The sequence below is a fragment of the Alosa pseudoharengus genome, unplaced genomic scaffold, assembly GCF_046254945.1.
Source record: "Alosa pseudoharengus isolate Yale_2024_CS ecotype anadromous, Long Island Sound unplaced genomic scaffold, YU_APseudo_1.1 YU_APseudo_1.1_scf_8, whole genome shotgun sequence".
Taxonomy (NCBI): Eukaryota; Metazoa; Chordata; class Actinopteri; order Clupeiformes; family Clupeidae; genus Alosa; species Alosa pseudoharengus.
Genome location: NW_027468870.1, coordinates 41,076,538 through 41,093,464, shown reverse-complemented (window position 1 = coordinate 41,093,464; position 16,927 = coordinate 41,076,538). Strand labels below are relative to the sequence as shown.

The window sequence follows — 16,927 nt, the reverse complement described above, 5'->3', positions numbered from 1 at the left end:
AACCTAGGCTACTAACAGGAGCTAAGTGAGTTAGCCACAACACGTTCGCTACGTGATGTTTTTTTAATGGAAAATATACAGGCTACCTGAAAGATAACCTGTCTATGATGCATTCTAAACACCGGGCTGGGACATTTCTGCTCAAGGTCTCAAAAAGCATCTGAGTCAACGTTCATTCCCAAACACCCATATAGGCTACTTCAATCCTCTATTTTCAAAGGTGATTCAAGTAAGGAAGAGCATGGCTCAAAGTAAAGTAACTGAAACTACATAAATTCGTCAAAGTGAATAATTTGTGTCAACTCGCCGCAATGTAGATTTATTAACGCACCCGTGATGATCTACATCTCCATTTAAACCAGATGTTTTAGAGCGCACGTTGAGATGTATTCAGGGCAGGGCTGTACCTACACATATTTGTTGCACGTGCTACAAAAATCTTTCTTTGCGATGGATGATTTAGTACCAATGTTACACCGGTCAGATACAGTTTTGCCTATGGCTATTCCGTGAGACTGAGGCGCTTTTTGTTTGTTCGAAGTGCGTGTTTAGGGTGTGAGATAGCCTGGGTAGGTGTGAGAGGGGAGTCGATGTGCTTTGATTCCAGCTTGGTAGTTGTAGTCTATGCGATTAAAAAACACGTGTGTGTGAAGTATCCAAACAATGATAACGCTTTCATTATGGCTGCTTTAGCCACAGACCTTGAGCTACTGTACAGTGGGTTGGGTTCCATTTAGAAGTGTCCACTTCATTCGCCCTTTCCGTGATCTACGTGAAATGTATTATGCAAAACTATTAACTTTTCGCCAAGAGGTGGCAGCTTGATACTGTAAGGTGTAAGCCATTGGTTCCAAAGGAGATTTTATTTGGGTCGCCAGCATAGACTAGTGACAATTTGTGTTGTGTAATAGGCCTAGCATAGGGCCTACCTTATATAGCTTATAGTTTGTTAACAGTCACGGTTTTGTCATAACTCCCTCTATGCATTTTTGCATTTTGAACAGCTCTAAAACCGGGGGGCGAACACGTTGCAGGGGGGACGCCAGTGCGTGGATATCTCAATCGCAAATTAAACAATATTTCTATCGGGCGCCTACCATGGACTAGGCTGGGTGAAAATCAAAAGATTGCGTCAAAAGATTGAGCTTAACCATGGACCTCATAGTTGCAAAATGCAAGGGAACATGAATCAGCATATTATTTGCACAAACAATAACAGACAGTAGCTCTTTGCCCGTTAAAATGTGTATGAACAGTCTCGCAACGCATTTCATGAAGGCCCTTTTGGACATGTCAGTTATTTGCACCACTGGGTAAAACGGCATTTTGTTTTAGACTACTGGTATTTAATTTGTGCATTGACAATAAAGCTGAATATCATTTGAACTAGATGACTAAACTTATGCATATGTAGAAGAAGAAACATTCACAAAAATCCATGACATGACGTCTCTTCTTGATAGCTGTTGAAAACTGCATGGAACTGACAGGGATTGTTTTGTTTAATAATAAATAAATAAATACATTATGCTGCTACCTTCTGCTTTTCCCAAATACAATGTAGCCTACAGGTGTACCTTTCATCAGTCCAGTTGCAATGGATGGACTGTGATGAACTGCCCTACTTGTGATTGTTTAGAGATTTTAAAGGTTTTATAACAATGCTACAATTTTTTTGGCCCAGAAACAAATCTATTCACCTTTGCAGCGCCAGTAGGCTACTTTGTGTGCGGAATGTGTGCAAACACACATTCCAAACAAGCATACACAAAAGTTTCAAGAGTGGGGGATGGAATAGAAGATGGAGACAAATTCATTAATATGATTTATTTTCGTGGAATGGATGTACAGGACTGAGCGGCGGTCATATGTTGTACCGCTATGCGGTACATCTAGTTAATGTTGGTGTTCAACAGTTTTATATTTCACGTGTTCACCGTCGTTTTCGGTGCAAGGCTACAGCAACTTTGTTACCTTACTAGTCTAGTGTAGCATCAGATAGCAGACGGTTACTTTGTTTGCGTTATTTCAATCTGTGGTTTGCGACATTTTGTCGCATTTTTTATGTAGTGTAGCCATAATGTTCTTGACAGTGATGTATGCCTGTGCTGTGTGTCATGCAATGCCAGTATGCTGTTGTCCATTAACAGAGAAAGGCGTTTAAATAAAATACAATAACTTTTTTACCATTTCAATAAAGCCTATTTTTCCTGGCAGCACCCCCAACCAAAACTCACTTCCCACGGCCCTGGTCATGGGTGTGTTTTGGGCGTAACATCCTTTAAACCAGGGGTCCCCAAATGGCGGACCGTGGTCCGAGTCTGGACCCTGACGTGATCCTATCCGGACCCAGACCATAATAATTTAGATTTTCACGGAAGATTTCAAAGCTGCGCTAAATGTTTCGTAGGTTAGGATAACAGCTTCAGGAACCATCATCTCGCCTCCTGCTACACAGCACACGTGGCAATTCAATACGATATTTTATCTTAAATACTTAAATATAATACTATGGGAAGTGCTTGTATAAATCATATTTTAATGTACTAATGGATACTTAATAGATATACACAAGAGCTAGTGCTGTGATAGTTACATTCAGAAACATTTTTTTAGAACAAAATTGAAACTGCTATGACCATAATTTAGTTTAAAGTGTAATTCCGGCGAAAATTGAGCCAAGGGTGTTTTTCTGCATTATTTTTTGTTGATCAACCACTATAGAGCTTGACCTGGTATATGCATAGACAGTAAAAGATATGGACAGAGTCATCACGTAGACGTCAATCGAGGCGGGTGAAGCAAATTTCAACCGTTTCCTGTTGGTCGACGAGGCTTTCTGCGCAGGCTCAGGGGACGTAAATGTAACGTAGTCACGTAGTCTGACTTGTGTAACTCTTGTGATAGCTGCACCGAGAGATTGGGTATGTAGCCACTTACTTCGTTACCACCATGTCTACATTACTGTTCTAAATGTCCTAGTTGTTCGTAGATAAATGTGATTTAATATGAACAGCACTCGCCACATTCATAGCCTAGGCTACTGTCAATCCATGAAAAATTAGCTGAAATGTTGTGCTCCGATGCTTTCGTTCTTATCCAGAGAATACGGTTATTTTGCTCCTGTGCGACGCATTCACCCGCTCTGGCTATATGCTTATTACGTCACTTTAGCATTGATTTCGGAAAAAAGTTTATTACTCAGTCTGTAAGTCAGTTATGAGGTTATGACGTTAATCACACAATGTTGTATTACTCCGGAAATAGAAAAAGTTCATATAAAGGCGTTATTTGATGTCAAAGTGGCGCCTAAATTGAATGGGCTTCAATGGGGATGGCTAGGTGAACTGGTCTACTATTTAGCCTCAGATCCGCCATAGTGTCTACGCTCTCCGAACGTTCGCCTGCCCCCTTGGGTATATGCTATAGCCCCAAATCGTAAACAGTGGATTAGCTAAGGGCAGTAGGCTAAACGCTTCCCAAATAGCATTTTTTTAACCAGTAATATTGTTCAAAACGGCACCAAACCTCGTCAGTAGCTTGCTTAGGGTCTCTACACATAAAACGGCTACTAACAACCTAGTTAGCGAACCCGGAGTTTATTGCAGAAGACAGTAGAACACTTACCAACTGTCCATCTACCAGCACCGCAGTCACGATATCCGGAGAAATTCTTTGGTCACCTCTATTAACGATTTACAGCTCCCATTGACTTCCATTTAAGACATGTACACAATGGGGGAGCCGTAAATCGGTAATAGAGGTGACCAAAGAATTTCTTTGGATAGCGTGACAGCAATTTGCCATTTTCAGCTCCCGTGACAGGCAGTCTGTGCTTTTACCTCAGTGCAGCCTGTTTGTACATACCTCGCCATGATTTTACACGCACATTGCGAAACAAATATGCCTGAAGTGGCAAAAGCGTTAGTACATCTGGCCCTCAGTATCATGAGTAAGAAAACTATGCATGCTTTACTTTCACAAATGCATCTTCGAAATGAAGCAATGATAATGCACAAATGTGTATCCCTTTCCTACCACCACAGCCCTGGAGCCTATCCTCAAACAGACTGCAGGAATGTATAGTGTCGGGGATGAGGTAAGTGAGAAGCTCCATGTTAAACAGGATGGATTAAGTAGTTTCACGATAAGGATACGCGCTTGACAAATTTCCGCATAGATGTCTGTGTACCTCAATATGTAATTATGTTGGATAACTGTATTTTGTGTAGATTAGACTTAGGCCTAGTCCACATGTACCAAACCGATCTTTTTTTTCCTCCGTCTTCCCTGGAACCGTATCAAGAATATTTGCGTCCAAACGGATCCATCTCAACACGACTCAACACGTTACTTCATATCCCAGGCCTATAGGTGGCACTGTTTCTTAACAGAAATTGACCAAATCTTGCGCTGGCTATACAAACAGACAGAATAGGCTACGACGAAATGGCTAGTGCAAGGAAACCAGAATTGTTTGTGTGGACTGTCAACTGTAGTCCACTGTAAAACGAATAAACTTAATTTTTACGGTTTGTGAAGGGTGCAGTCCCGTCCTTTATTTGGCTAACGCAGGTAAAAATAATCTCCTTTACTTTCTTTGGTTGTAGGATAGTCCGCGATTCACATTAGTTCTGGTTATCACCGCAAGTGCAAAGGCTAGGCGTACCCAAGTTCTAGGCCATTCCGTCGCCACATTTATAATATTGCTATAATACCTTTGTTAGTAACAGTCGATACTTTTGCTTGCATCAAATCGCGCATTCGCATTTAGGCTTAACATGAGTTCTAAGCGTCTTTGTATGCTCATATCTGACTTCACTATGAATGCATTTATTTATGTTGTAAGACATGTAAAATAAATTAATGACACCAGCACTAAGCACAAATTAATGCAAACTTACACCGCACTTCCCTAATAAGTTCTCTCGCGTCACTGACAGTAGCTAGAATGCATAAAAAAACACCGGGAAAAACAAGTGTTCAGTTCACCAAGTCAATAAGCTATCGGCGCCGCGCAGCATCAGTTGTGATATTTATCCTACGGAGTGTAATCGTAGGTAATGTCATGTATGAAAACTAGTATTGTTAGGCAATACTATAGTGTCAAGTCCAGGGCAGCTGAGGTGTGGCGATGACATCATCGATACGCAAGTAGGATGTGCGGTTTCGCTGTCCAAACGAATTCAAAAGGGCTACGGTTTCAGATTTTTCCACTCTGGGACCAGGTTTCAAAAAAGTGCGGTTTCGGGCAGTGCGTTTACAGGATTCGTTTGGACGCTCAGCCAAGACGAAGCAAAACCTCTGCGTTTAACCCAAAAAGCGTCTCCGTGTGGACGGGCCCTTAGGAGCACCTTGACAATTGGAAAAAGAAGTGCAGAACATACCACTTGTTGGCACAAAACACATCCTTTTCATGAAATGATTTCATCATTTTCATGCCCAAATTCATGTTTCATTTTACCACTTCATGTTTCATTACATCACTTCAACACATTAACAGCATTTTACGGTGGGCAGAAAACTGGACCACACTAGGACATTCTGTAATATGTTACAATTGTGATGTCGAAGAAAGCAAATAATCATCATGATTTTAATGGGAATGTAAGTTCAGAAATATAGCTGACCTGGTTGAACTTATTTAGCAGAAGAAATAGAAACAGAAATGCGGCAAACCAAGTAACAACCTACCAACAAAATGTCCATATACAATTTGAACATCATATCTGATTAACTTTTCTGTCAAACAGTTTTTGTTTAGTCCAACACACTTTCCATAGACGTGCTATAAAAAACACATTATATACGATGATGCTATTTGTAAATAATGACATTTCTTTCAGTCCAATCCAATTTTTATCCTTCAATTGAAAAAAAAACATAAATAATGATATTTCAACGGCTTCAATTTTGAGGCTTTGTTAAACAAAGCACTTACCCTGATTGTGAAACTATCCGTAATGAATCAGCTCTACTTGGTGTATTTTGTCCCAATAACTGAAATGTACAACACAACTGATTCCCTCCCAGATATCCATGGCAGACATTTGTCTTGTGCCTCAGGTCTACAATGCTGAGAGGTAAATAAAGCAATGTTTATTTTGTCAAACTCAAACCAGTCTCATCTGTCATAATAAAAATGTCATAATCACTCAATTATTTGTTATGAATCCTATTATTAACAGGTTTAAGGTGGACATCTGCCAGTTTCCAACTATCAAAAGGCTAAATCAGACACTATTAAAAATTGAGGCCTTCAAAGTCAGCCATCCTTCATGTCAACCAGATACACCTGCTGCCATGCAGGCATAAAATGTAACACCTTTGATTTATATCACTGATAGAAGAGATGCTATTGTGTGTCTCTAATTACCTTATAAGGTTCAGTTAATTAAAATGCTTTCATACAAATACTCAAGTCTCTGTCTGATATTTCAAGAGTTTTGTTTTACCTTAAAATAAAGTTTCCAAAATCATTTTGATGCCACATAAACTCTGAATAAGGCAAACAGCACTTCTGCCGTACTCTGAGCAGGTCACATTGGTTGTCATATAGAAAGTAAAAGAAGTTGCTGTCGGGGGTAGGAACAGTGCCTCCCCTCCCACCACTAGAAGGCTTTAAAACAAAATTACTGTGTCATTGTCATTTAAATAATACAAAAGTGTTTTACTTTTACCTTTGTGGTTACTCCGGGGGCAGCCGTGGCCTACTGGTTAGCGCTTCGGACTTGTAACCGGAGGGTTGCCAGTTCAAACCCCGACCAGTAGGCACGGCTGAAGTGCCCTTGAGCAATGCACCTAATCCCTCACTGCTCCCCGAGCGCCGCTGTTGTTGCAGGCAGCTCACTGCGCCGGGATTAGTGTGTGCTTCACCTCACTGTGTGTTTACTGTGTGCTGAGTGTGCAATGAAGAAATGTGATTGATAATGACTGACTGACTATTATTGTGTTACATGCTTCAAATGTAAAGCACTTTGAGCTGCATTATGTGCTGTGAAAGGTGCTATACAAATAAAGCTTATTATTATTATTATTATTATTATTATTATTATTATTATTATTATTATTATTATTATTATTATTATATTATTATTACACCACTGGTTAAATGGCACATTTACAATTTGTGTGAGTTCAGGGGCATACTGCAAGTTGGGAGTTATTTTCTTCATTGAGTTTCATCAATAAAGAAAATAGAAACAAAGTGATGTGCACAGCCTCAAGTACGAATAATGTCACATTAACAGAAGATTCAAATTGAGTGATGCACTCCCAGGTGACATGCAAAAGTGAGTTCAGTAACATTGACATGGCAAGAACCAGATAGTGACATGCACTGTCCTAATGTGGATTCAGTCACACTGACTCATCACAGTCAACAAAATGTTCACCTTCAAGGGGCTAACACAAAGGAAGCAGTAACTGCTCGGTGCAGCGGCAGACCTTTCTTGGTGCCACGGAAGTTATTGAAAATTATGTGTTTCAAAACACAGTGGTGCTGTTGCCATGTCCCATTTGTAAGGGGCTTCAGGTTGACCCAGTGACAGTGGGTGATGTCAGGGAGATGGAAGTCAGGGGATTTGGAGAAAGGGGAGGGCCTGCCACCTCAGCCCACCCCAGCCAAACCACTTCATGTAGGCATTTCCTTGCAGATCAATTCCCATTGAAGAATGCTATTAAAATTGTCTCCTTAATTCCAAATGGAGACACAGTTGACTGAGTAGATTCCAGTGTAGTTAAAGGAGAATTCCGGTGTGATATTGACCTAAAGTGTATTGAAACATGATACCGAGTGTGAACGTATGTCTCATAGCCCATCTCGGCTTGTCCCCTGCACTCCAAAATCTGGCGCTAGTTAGCCGATGCTACCAACAGCTTTTTCAATGGTGGTGCTTCGGCATCGGGCTAGCCATGCAAATAAATCACTGTTTTACACCATTTACCAGGCTCAATGTATCTCCACGCTTCATTGGTAGACTTCCGAGGGCCCTGACATTTAAAACGAGACATTGAGAACTTTGAAAAAGCACTGGTAGTTTACTTACAAGACGATTTATACAGACAGTATCTTCACGAAGTTTAGCGTTTGCAGCCATCTTGAATTTAGTCACGATAAGTCGAGCGACGAGTAAGAATGAACAGGTATGATAAGGGATCAGATTCCAAAAATAATTCAGTGGAAATGCATGGATTCCAGTTTCTTCCAGTAGCAGCAACTGGAATCCATGCATTTCCACTGAATTATTTTTGGAATCTGATCCCTTATCATACCTGTTCATACTTACATTCTGTCTGCTTACAATAAACGTCCTGTCCCCACAGTTTCTGCAGTATTTTAAACAAAGAACCAAAAGAATGACATACAGAAAACCACTAAAATCTAACAATCCCCCCGTCTGATCATAAATCAACTACATATATGATCACAATAAAGGCAAATACAAACAAATCAAAATTATCAAACAATTTTGAACAAAACTTAACATTATTAACAACCAAACATTTCCTGTAGTGTAGTGGTCAAGAAAAAAACGAAAAAATGTTTCTTAAATAAATCGTAAACAATCAAATCATTCCTATAGTGTAGTGGTCAAGAAAATCTCTCAAAAGTAAGAGTCTAAAACTCTGAAAATGTTTATAATCGCCAAACGATAAAACAATTCAAACAAAGCTTAGATTGTTATCAATCAAACCTTTTCTTTAGTGTAGTGGTCAAGTAAATCAGAATCTCAAATGTAAGAAGCTACAAAAATACCAAAACATTTTCTATAGTGTACTGTAGTGTCTTTTACAATTAGGATGCCAAGTTCCTGAACTCATTGGTAGGCGCGAAAAACCTATTTGTAAAACAACCTCTGATTTTACCAATTGCAGAGGGGAAAAAACAAATGAGGTAAAAATTCACCTACTACCCTGCAAATTGCAGTGGCACTTGCATTCCACAAGCCAGAGGGGCAACTTGCATCCTTTCTACTCATATTTTACTGAGTTTTCAGTTATCACCTTAATGTCAATCAGGTAACTGATATTCAAATCCTGAAAATTGCATAAATGGACAGAGTAGGAACAAAGGTTGCCATTAAAATCTGAATGATTCCCAATAAACAACACTCTTGTGTCAGAATTTCACATGTACTACCCTTATCCGCCAGTATATTGTCCAGAGCCATTTTGTTCTGTAAGGCTACTTTGTGAATGGCATATAATTCTTCATTAATTGCGGATAGGGCTTCTATAGTATCATTGGCAATCTTGTCCATAACAGAAGGTAACTCTGTATCCGTTAAGAAATGTTGGGTCGGAGCGGCATAACAACTCCCTTCCCTGTTTGAGGGCAAACATGGGTATGCATGTTTCCCGCAAACAAAATATAGTCCCATTCATGCCCATCTTGACATCCAACATCTAGTTGTGGTCCGGCAGTGGGAGGACGTCTGATATGAAAACCATCATTGTCAGGATCACGGTTGTCATCCACTCTGTGCATCCTGGGGTCACTCCCATGTCGCTATGATCACTGCTGGTGTCGTCGTCAAACGGCTGTTTGGGGGTTGTGGTCACGGACAGTAGTTTCTGAAATGACAAACAAAAAAGAGCGGCAGTATACTAATGCTCACAGAAAATTGGAAAAAAGCATGCAAATTAAGTTGAAAACAAGCATCTATCAAATTATAAAAGGGTCATATAATTTCATCAAATAGCCTAAGGTTCAGCATCATGTAATTTCTAGGACAGGACTCAAGGTTTAGCCATGGTCGTCTGAGACTGCATCAGTTGCTAACAACGTGTGGAATGCCCCTTCCCAATTAACTTCAAAGACTACTCTGAGTGTGTCGTTAATCATCGCCCAATGACCAGGTAGGGAGTGTCCCCCGTCAAGATGCTTGTGACACTCCATTGTCAACTGATGGCCTGCTGTTTTGAATGTTTCAGCCAATTCAGAACAATATGCACTCAAAGCATCTGATCCCAAATGTACAATCGCAGTACACAAACCAAGTGCAGACATAGGTTTTCCAGTCACGACTTCAAGCGGGCCAAGCCCTGTCTCTTTGTTGTTGGTAGGACTCACACTGCACACAACCGGTGGCAATGGCGCAAACCAAGGAAAACCTTCCTGGTGGCCTTTATCATAACTTTCCTTCAAAAAATGATTAATTCTCTCAACTCCTGTAAAGGATTGTGGGTGATGAAAACCATGGAACGACCATTGGGTGCCCAGCACCCTGCCAACCTCTGCACAAACAGCTGCAGTAAAACCCAGGCTATCCATTTTAGGCAGCGTCTGACATGCTTGCCCAATCCACATTTTAGCAGGCTCAACAGAAGTGGTCACATGTTGTATCTTGTTAAAGATCATTTCCTCGCCTTCAACATCACAAACAGATTGGATGTGGTTTGTAACCGGCAGAATTTGTTCATTTAAACAAGTTGGCATCGGCTCAGATCTCGCACATTGGGCACTCCTTATTTCATCCTGAGCCTTCTCCACCTTTAGCGACTTCTCCTCTGCTAAAGCAGATATTTCAGCCTTAAGCTCAGACAATTCTCTCTTGAGCGCATCAACCCTTTCTGCCGCCTCCTTCTTCTCGGCAGCCTCGCGCCTAAGCATGGCTTGATTCAAGATGACTAAAGACAATGGCAGCTTATTTCTATCGGATAGACGTTGCATTTTCCCCCATGCTCGCTGCAAATCGGCCATAGGCCACAAATTATCATCATCATTCACAATGCCATATTTCATTTCAATCCTATTCTCGGTCTCCTCCATCCTGAGATGACCGTTCAAAAAATCTCTCACTGTTGTAACTATTTCATCTTCACTAACTTGGGGCGGTGCCATCCCACCTTTCTCAGTTGTAGGGATCTGACTGGCACAGGCCCTGTTCTTTTTACTGAACATTGTGTTAATTAGTTAGATGAAATGAAAGTTAAAATGAAATGCTAGATATCCAACAAGATGTTAGCTACGTAGCCTACTTCAAGCATCACTGCTTACCCTTGAGATGTTAACATTAAAACAAATTGTGTTTCCCAACTTGTGACGCGTATAACAGAAATTACATTTCACACTTCAAACTGAGCTGCATTCTCGGCCAGTCTAAAAACTGTGCTTGATTCCCTCAGGCAATTCAAAGCACTGTGCCCTGATCAATAATCTCCTGTCTGATTAGTGCTGTAAAGCGCACGCAGGTTGCAGCCCAGCGAGAAATATTATCCGGCACATGAAAGACACCGCCAAAAACACTATGTGGATACAACAGTAACTACAAAACTCTATCATAGAATGAACATTCCTAATGATAGCCTCTAACTTAGCGACCGCTATAGTTAGCCCGTGCACTATTACATTTCTCCTGTCTTGCTGCGTACAATATGCCCGTCCAGCCTCGGCTGACGCCACACCAAATCCATTCAGGATAAGACTTGTACGCAGTCTTACAGCCCAGCGCAAAATATTAACAAGCACATAAAAACTGTGCACTATCAAATTTCTCCTGCCTCACAGCGAAACAATATGCCTGCCTAGCCTCAGCTATGCACCACACCAAATCCAGTCATTCTTTGTTACAGCCTCACACCCTGCACCATAGAACTACAGAATAAGACTTGAAACGCTGTCTTACAGCGCAGCGGGAAATACTAACAAGCACATAAAACAGTAGCTACAAACTCTAACTTAGCCTTAAGCTACAGTTAGTCTCTAAAATGTATAGAAATGTAAGAAAAATGTATCGTTTTCTCTTAAAGGAATTATCCGGAGTAAAATGCACTTTAGATGAATTTACGGATGATTGGGAGTACATACGTTGAGTTGACATCAAAATCATGTCATTCGGATGTGTTTTGAGAAAGTTCGATTTTACAGTTTTTAGTCAAATCTCATTAGCCTGGAAGTGACCAGGGCATGTCATTTCGCCGCTACAAAACGCTATTTTTATACCTCTTCTACAGTTCCAAACAACATTACACTTACGTGGTAGTGAGTAGAGGGTCCCTAAAGCCAAACCGAAGTATCCCGAGGTCTTTATGTGGTCGGATAGAGAGTCCAGAATGAATTTCATCAAGCCAGTACCTTTCCGGAAATGTTGCTGCTGCAGCTGGCATCTTTCTTTAGGGGAAAGTCCGTAGGAGTCGTTTGCCAAGTGTGGAGTAACACGCTCTGGAAATTCACAATTTCGTCGCCGTAAAAAAAAAAAAAAAAAACATAGTCCAGTATTTCTTTCGAAATTGAAATGAAGTTGTATGCAACAGCAAACCCTAGCTTACTAACAGGTTGGCGTGACGTGACGTGATGTCGTGCAACGACGTGATGCAATCGACTCCTACAGATTTTGATGTCAACTCAACGTATGTACTCCCAATCATCCGTAAATTGATCTAAAGTGCATTTTACTCTGGATAATTCCTTTAATGGCTGCGTGTTGTGTTATTTTGAGGGGACAGTAAATTTACACTGATTACTTTACAAAGTGTCATCTCTTCAGTGTTGTCCCATGAAAAGATATAATAAAATATTTACAAAAATGTGAGGGGTGTACTCAGTTTTGTGAGATACTATATAACCAGTATCAAGCCTGAAAAACTGCCTCCGACTACAGGAGCTGCAGCACAGCAGTCTTTGTGGACATATCTCCAGGCCAGAGATTGGCTACTGCTACAAAGTCCATCACTAGATGTCCTTGAGTATGGATGGAAACAAGGACAACACGGTTATGCACCAGCCCCTACAACAGATCCTGGACTACCTTCTGAAGTTTGTCAGCTGTAACTGTGCAGGGGATTGTGACACTCTCAGGTGCTGGTGCTCAGGTGTAAAAAGCAAGGAGTCAAATGTATTTCTGCTGGGAACTGTCATGGTAACTCTTGCCAGAACATCAACCAGCCAGATGATAACAGGAGTGAGGGAGTGCAGGGGAGTTGGATGAGGTTTGTTAAATTCTGATAAATTAAGTTTTGTTTTCTAATTGTTCAATAAAACCACTTGTTATGGATTTTTGTATGGATTTGGAGTCATTTGTACTCAAAATGAATGGCTGGGATAGATTCAGCACCCATAAAAACCCCTGGTTAGACATCTCAAAAGCTAATATTGGTAAAAAAAATGTTTTCATTGTTTTCGCCCAGACCCTCTGGGCACCCCAAACTTAATGGGCTCTCCAGGCTAGAATAGAAACAATCTCTTTTCTACAAACCCTGAAGCTTGCAAGCAAGCATAGTAGTAATTTCAAGGCAAGTAACATTAACTGCATGTTAAACATTACTAGTAATTATTGTGTGTGTATGTCAGAGTGAGTATTATGTTTATTTCGACTAACACATCTCTCGTCATCTCAGGGATCTGAACTCTGTGTTGACTATTCTAAATTTCCAACCTGGCTCATTCAATCTGGCCCCCTAATCATCCCCCACTGTAATTGGCTCATTCACTCCCTCACTCTCCACCTCAAGCTGGTGTGTGGTGAGCGTTCTGACGCATAATGGCTGCCGTGCATCACCCAGGTGGGGGCTACACATTGGTGGTTAGTGAGGTCCCCCCTTCCATGTGAAGCTCTTTGAGTGTTGAAAAGTGCTATATAAATTTATATAGCACTTTTCAACGCTCAAAGCGCTTGTAATGTGTTGTTGTTGTTGTTCTGTTAATTGTGCTGCTGCCTATTTGTTGGTTGGGAAAACTTGGAGCCTAATTGTTAGAGGTTGTTGTCAATGCTACTCCACTGCAGTGTACAATAGTCATTACACGTCTCACTGCTTTCCATACCTAGTTCCCTCTGTGTAATTGTGTGTATTATTTAATAAACCTCATAGTCATATACAATGATGGATATTTAAAATGTTTATAAAATTAGTCTTCAGCTTCAGAAGATACACAAGGCAAGGCCTTGGCAAGGTTTTATAGCATGATGCATCACTAGTTTCCATTAGTCTAGAATAGGTACTGACCAGCACTGCACACAGCTGGGCAAGTGCCGTTTTATTGTATTGCATATATCTTAAACCCAGGCAATGCATAAGTCTGCTTTTGTACTCTGTACAGTGCTTGAGAGCAACGGCGAATTTACGAAACGTAGGCTGGTCAGATTTGTACTCCCAAATTCACATGTTCATCACAAAACTCCCCCAAACAGCTAGGACTAATCTAAACACGATCTAAACAGGCAAAATTGTGAACTTAGAATACAAGAACTTAGAATCTTGACGGCACGCACTTATAGCGCTTTTCTTAGTAGGCTACTGTTGGATTGACTTTGTTTACTTCTGTTGTAAAGATAATCAAAACAGACTAGCGACAGCCTGCCATGAACGTGAGATGACGTTTCATGGCCAAATCAAATAACCAATCGGGCGATAGCCCTTCTAGCCAATCAGAGGCAAAAAAGGCGTTATAGGCCTACTTTCCCCTACCATCCTGGGAAAAAATATCGCTCACAGGGGCGGTCCCTGATATTCCCAGGTGCCATGAACGGACCATTAAACTTGTGTAATATCACAGGTGTTCAATAGGCTACTCACAAAGCTGCACACTGCTGCAGGAGCTCTCCTATGAAGGATGAAAAGGATTGTCTGTCGAGTGCCCGTCCCCTAGCTCTACAGATACAGATTCTATGACTCTGGTACGAATCAGTTTTGCACCAAATATCTGTCACGTGTGGAGCAAAAGTGAAAGCTGCAGAAAACAGCATTGGAGAGTCCTAGCAGCAGATTCAAGCAGTTATAGTTATTGACTTGTGTGCATGCGAGAAAATGGTCACAGACCCAGATGATTAAATAAATGCATTTGGAAGAAAATATTCTACAGATGTGCAACTCTTGTTGCATTAATTCACATACAAGTTTACAAATGTACAAATTTTGTTCATGTTCTCACATTTTTAAATACAGGTGTGCAAATGTGTTTTGCACCAAATATACTGAGGTGATAGTAGCAAAAATGTAAGCACAGCGACTGCTGTGTTGTGTTTGTAGGATAAAACAAATATCTCTGTGACTTCAAATTGACTGATAGACATTTGTGACTTGGTTATAGGTACAAAATCTATTGCCACAAGTGCTCCGGAGTTTTGCACCAAATATACCTTTTCATACTCTCCGTTCACGAACACCTCATCCACAAGGGGGCACCAGCAACTGCTTTTTGTACTTGTGTAGTGTACGTTCGTCGCGAAAATAGTCCCTCCACAGCACTTTGCAGTGGGCAAGAAACATTTTACGGCAGAAGGAACATGGCGGAAGATGAAAAAAGACTGGACGCTATGGAGCTTAGCAAGGTACATTATCTGTCTTAGAAGACGTGCTTTTGATGTTTTACGCACATACACTGATATTTCACGTTATACTATCCTCTGTGTAAGTGCGTCAACTGCTGGTAGTTCCAGGTGCCTTCGATATCGTTACCCTGGTCTGTATGGCAGATGACACTGCGCTAACAGTGTCATGTGCTAACGTTAACATTGGTTAAAACCTAACGTTAAATTAACAGTAGCCTATGACGTGAATTTTCAATGTAGATAAACTAACCTTAATTTTAACCTCTTGTATTGATAATTAAGCCTGTGTGGATGATACAGGAAAACACAGCATGCTCCATTAACGTTATCTTTTCATTAACAAGAACTTAAACGCAATTGCTCGTTATCCAGTTTGCTGTTGTCAAAGCGTTTAGTAAACCAACGATGTTCTTTTCTTCAGATTACCTTGTTAATCTAAGATAAAGTAGACATGTTTCATGTCACCAAGAGGTAACTTAAATAGCATGAGCACACACACGTAGGTTTAGTGTAAAGGCCTTTACGCACCGAATAAAACAAGAAAGTGCAACATAATACGAAGCCATGGATGCAGATTTTTACTGTAATTATGTGGTGCCTGGTTTCGTGCATGACTCCCAATCAATGGAGTGGTGCATTCTCTGAAGGAAACATATGTGCACCCTGAGTTGGAACAACAATTACAGCTGCAGAAAGAGTCCTGCATTTTGATAGGTCTATACATTGCTTTACACTTCAACACCTATGTCTGGATGATGGCAGCAATGACTCAGTGATATCAGCGGCTGCCCAGAGGGAATGCATAAATATCTCTTCTTTGTAGTCTATTTATCCTACACACAATTGAGCTCAAATCGATATCAATCATTTTCATAACCTTGTTAGAGAGAAAGCAGCCTGTATGAGATTCTCTAAGCACTGTGCAGCACATCCAGATTTTATCTAGATAGATTCTTGATAGAATAAATAAAACACACATAGGCTAAATAGGTTTTACAGAGGGCACCTGCAGGAGTGAATGCTACTTCCAATGCAAGTAGAAGAAGAAACATTCACAGAAATAGATGGGTGTGTACACACCCATCTATTTCTGTGAATGTTTCTTCTTCTACTTGCATTGGAAGTGAGTTAATTTGTTTTTGAATAAGTAGGCTAGAAGATGTGCTGAAGATTTTATTTTACTAAGATTTTATTCATGTTTAGTTCATATTAGATAGGATTAAAGTATATTCAATACATAATGAAGACGTGGGTGCGCGTCCATTGCACGAGTGAAATACCAGTAGCCTTAAAGCAACACCAAAGAGTTTTTTGTACCTTAAAATAATGTTTCCAAAATTGTTTCAGTGGTTCATCAACTCGTAACAGGGTGAACGACACTTCTGCATTCGCTTTGCGGCCCTCTATCGGCTATAACCGCACTATGTAAGTTTGCCAGATCGGGTAGCGGATCTTTAGTTCGATGGAATGAGACATAAGAAACTACAAATTTGACTTGCATGATACATCATACTTTCATAAAATCATGCAACATATTCTACCTTGTCTGTGGACATCGTTATTTGCAAAGCCGGAGCTGGATAAACAAATAGTGTGCTTGGCGTGCGACAATTGACAAAGGAAAAGTTCTTTGGTGTTGCTTTAAACGAAATGCA

General features: G+C 40.6%; 2 protein-coding genes across 2 annotated transcripts in view; both read left to right on the top strand.

The window, feature by feature from the left end:
* Positions 1 to 6,416, top strand: part of gstz1 (glutathione S-transferase zeta 1) — a 29,339-nt gene extending 22,923 nt beyond the window's left edge. The window contains exons 7-9 of the mRNA XM_076273529.1: positions 4,047 to 4,099; positions 6,034 to 6,083; positions 6,189 to 6,416. Coding sequence (XP_076129644.1) covers positions 4,047 to 4,099; positions 6,034 to 6,083; positions 6,189 to 6,315 — 230 coding nt within the window. The 3' untranslated portion in view covers positions 6,316 to 6,416. The remainder of the gene's footprint in view (positions 1 to 4,046; positions 4,100 to 6,033; positions 6,084 to 6,188) is intronic.
* Positions 6,417 to 15,195: 8,779 nt separating this feature from the next.
* ubr1 (ubiquitin protein ligase E3 component n-recognin 1) overlaps positions 15,196 to 16,927 on the top strand; it is a 160,374-nt gene continuing 158,642 nt past the window's right edge. Inside the window, exon 1 of the mRNA XM_076274769.1 lies at positions 15,196 to 15,272. Coding sequence (XP_076130884.1) covers positions 15,228 to 15,272 — 45 coding nt within the window. The 5' untranslated portion in view covers positions 15,196 to 15,227. The remainder of the gene's footprint in view (positions 15,273 to 16,927) is intronic.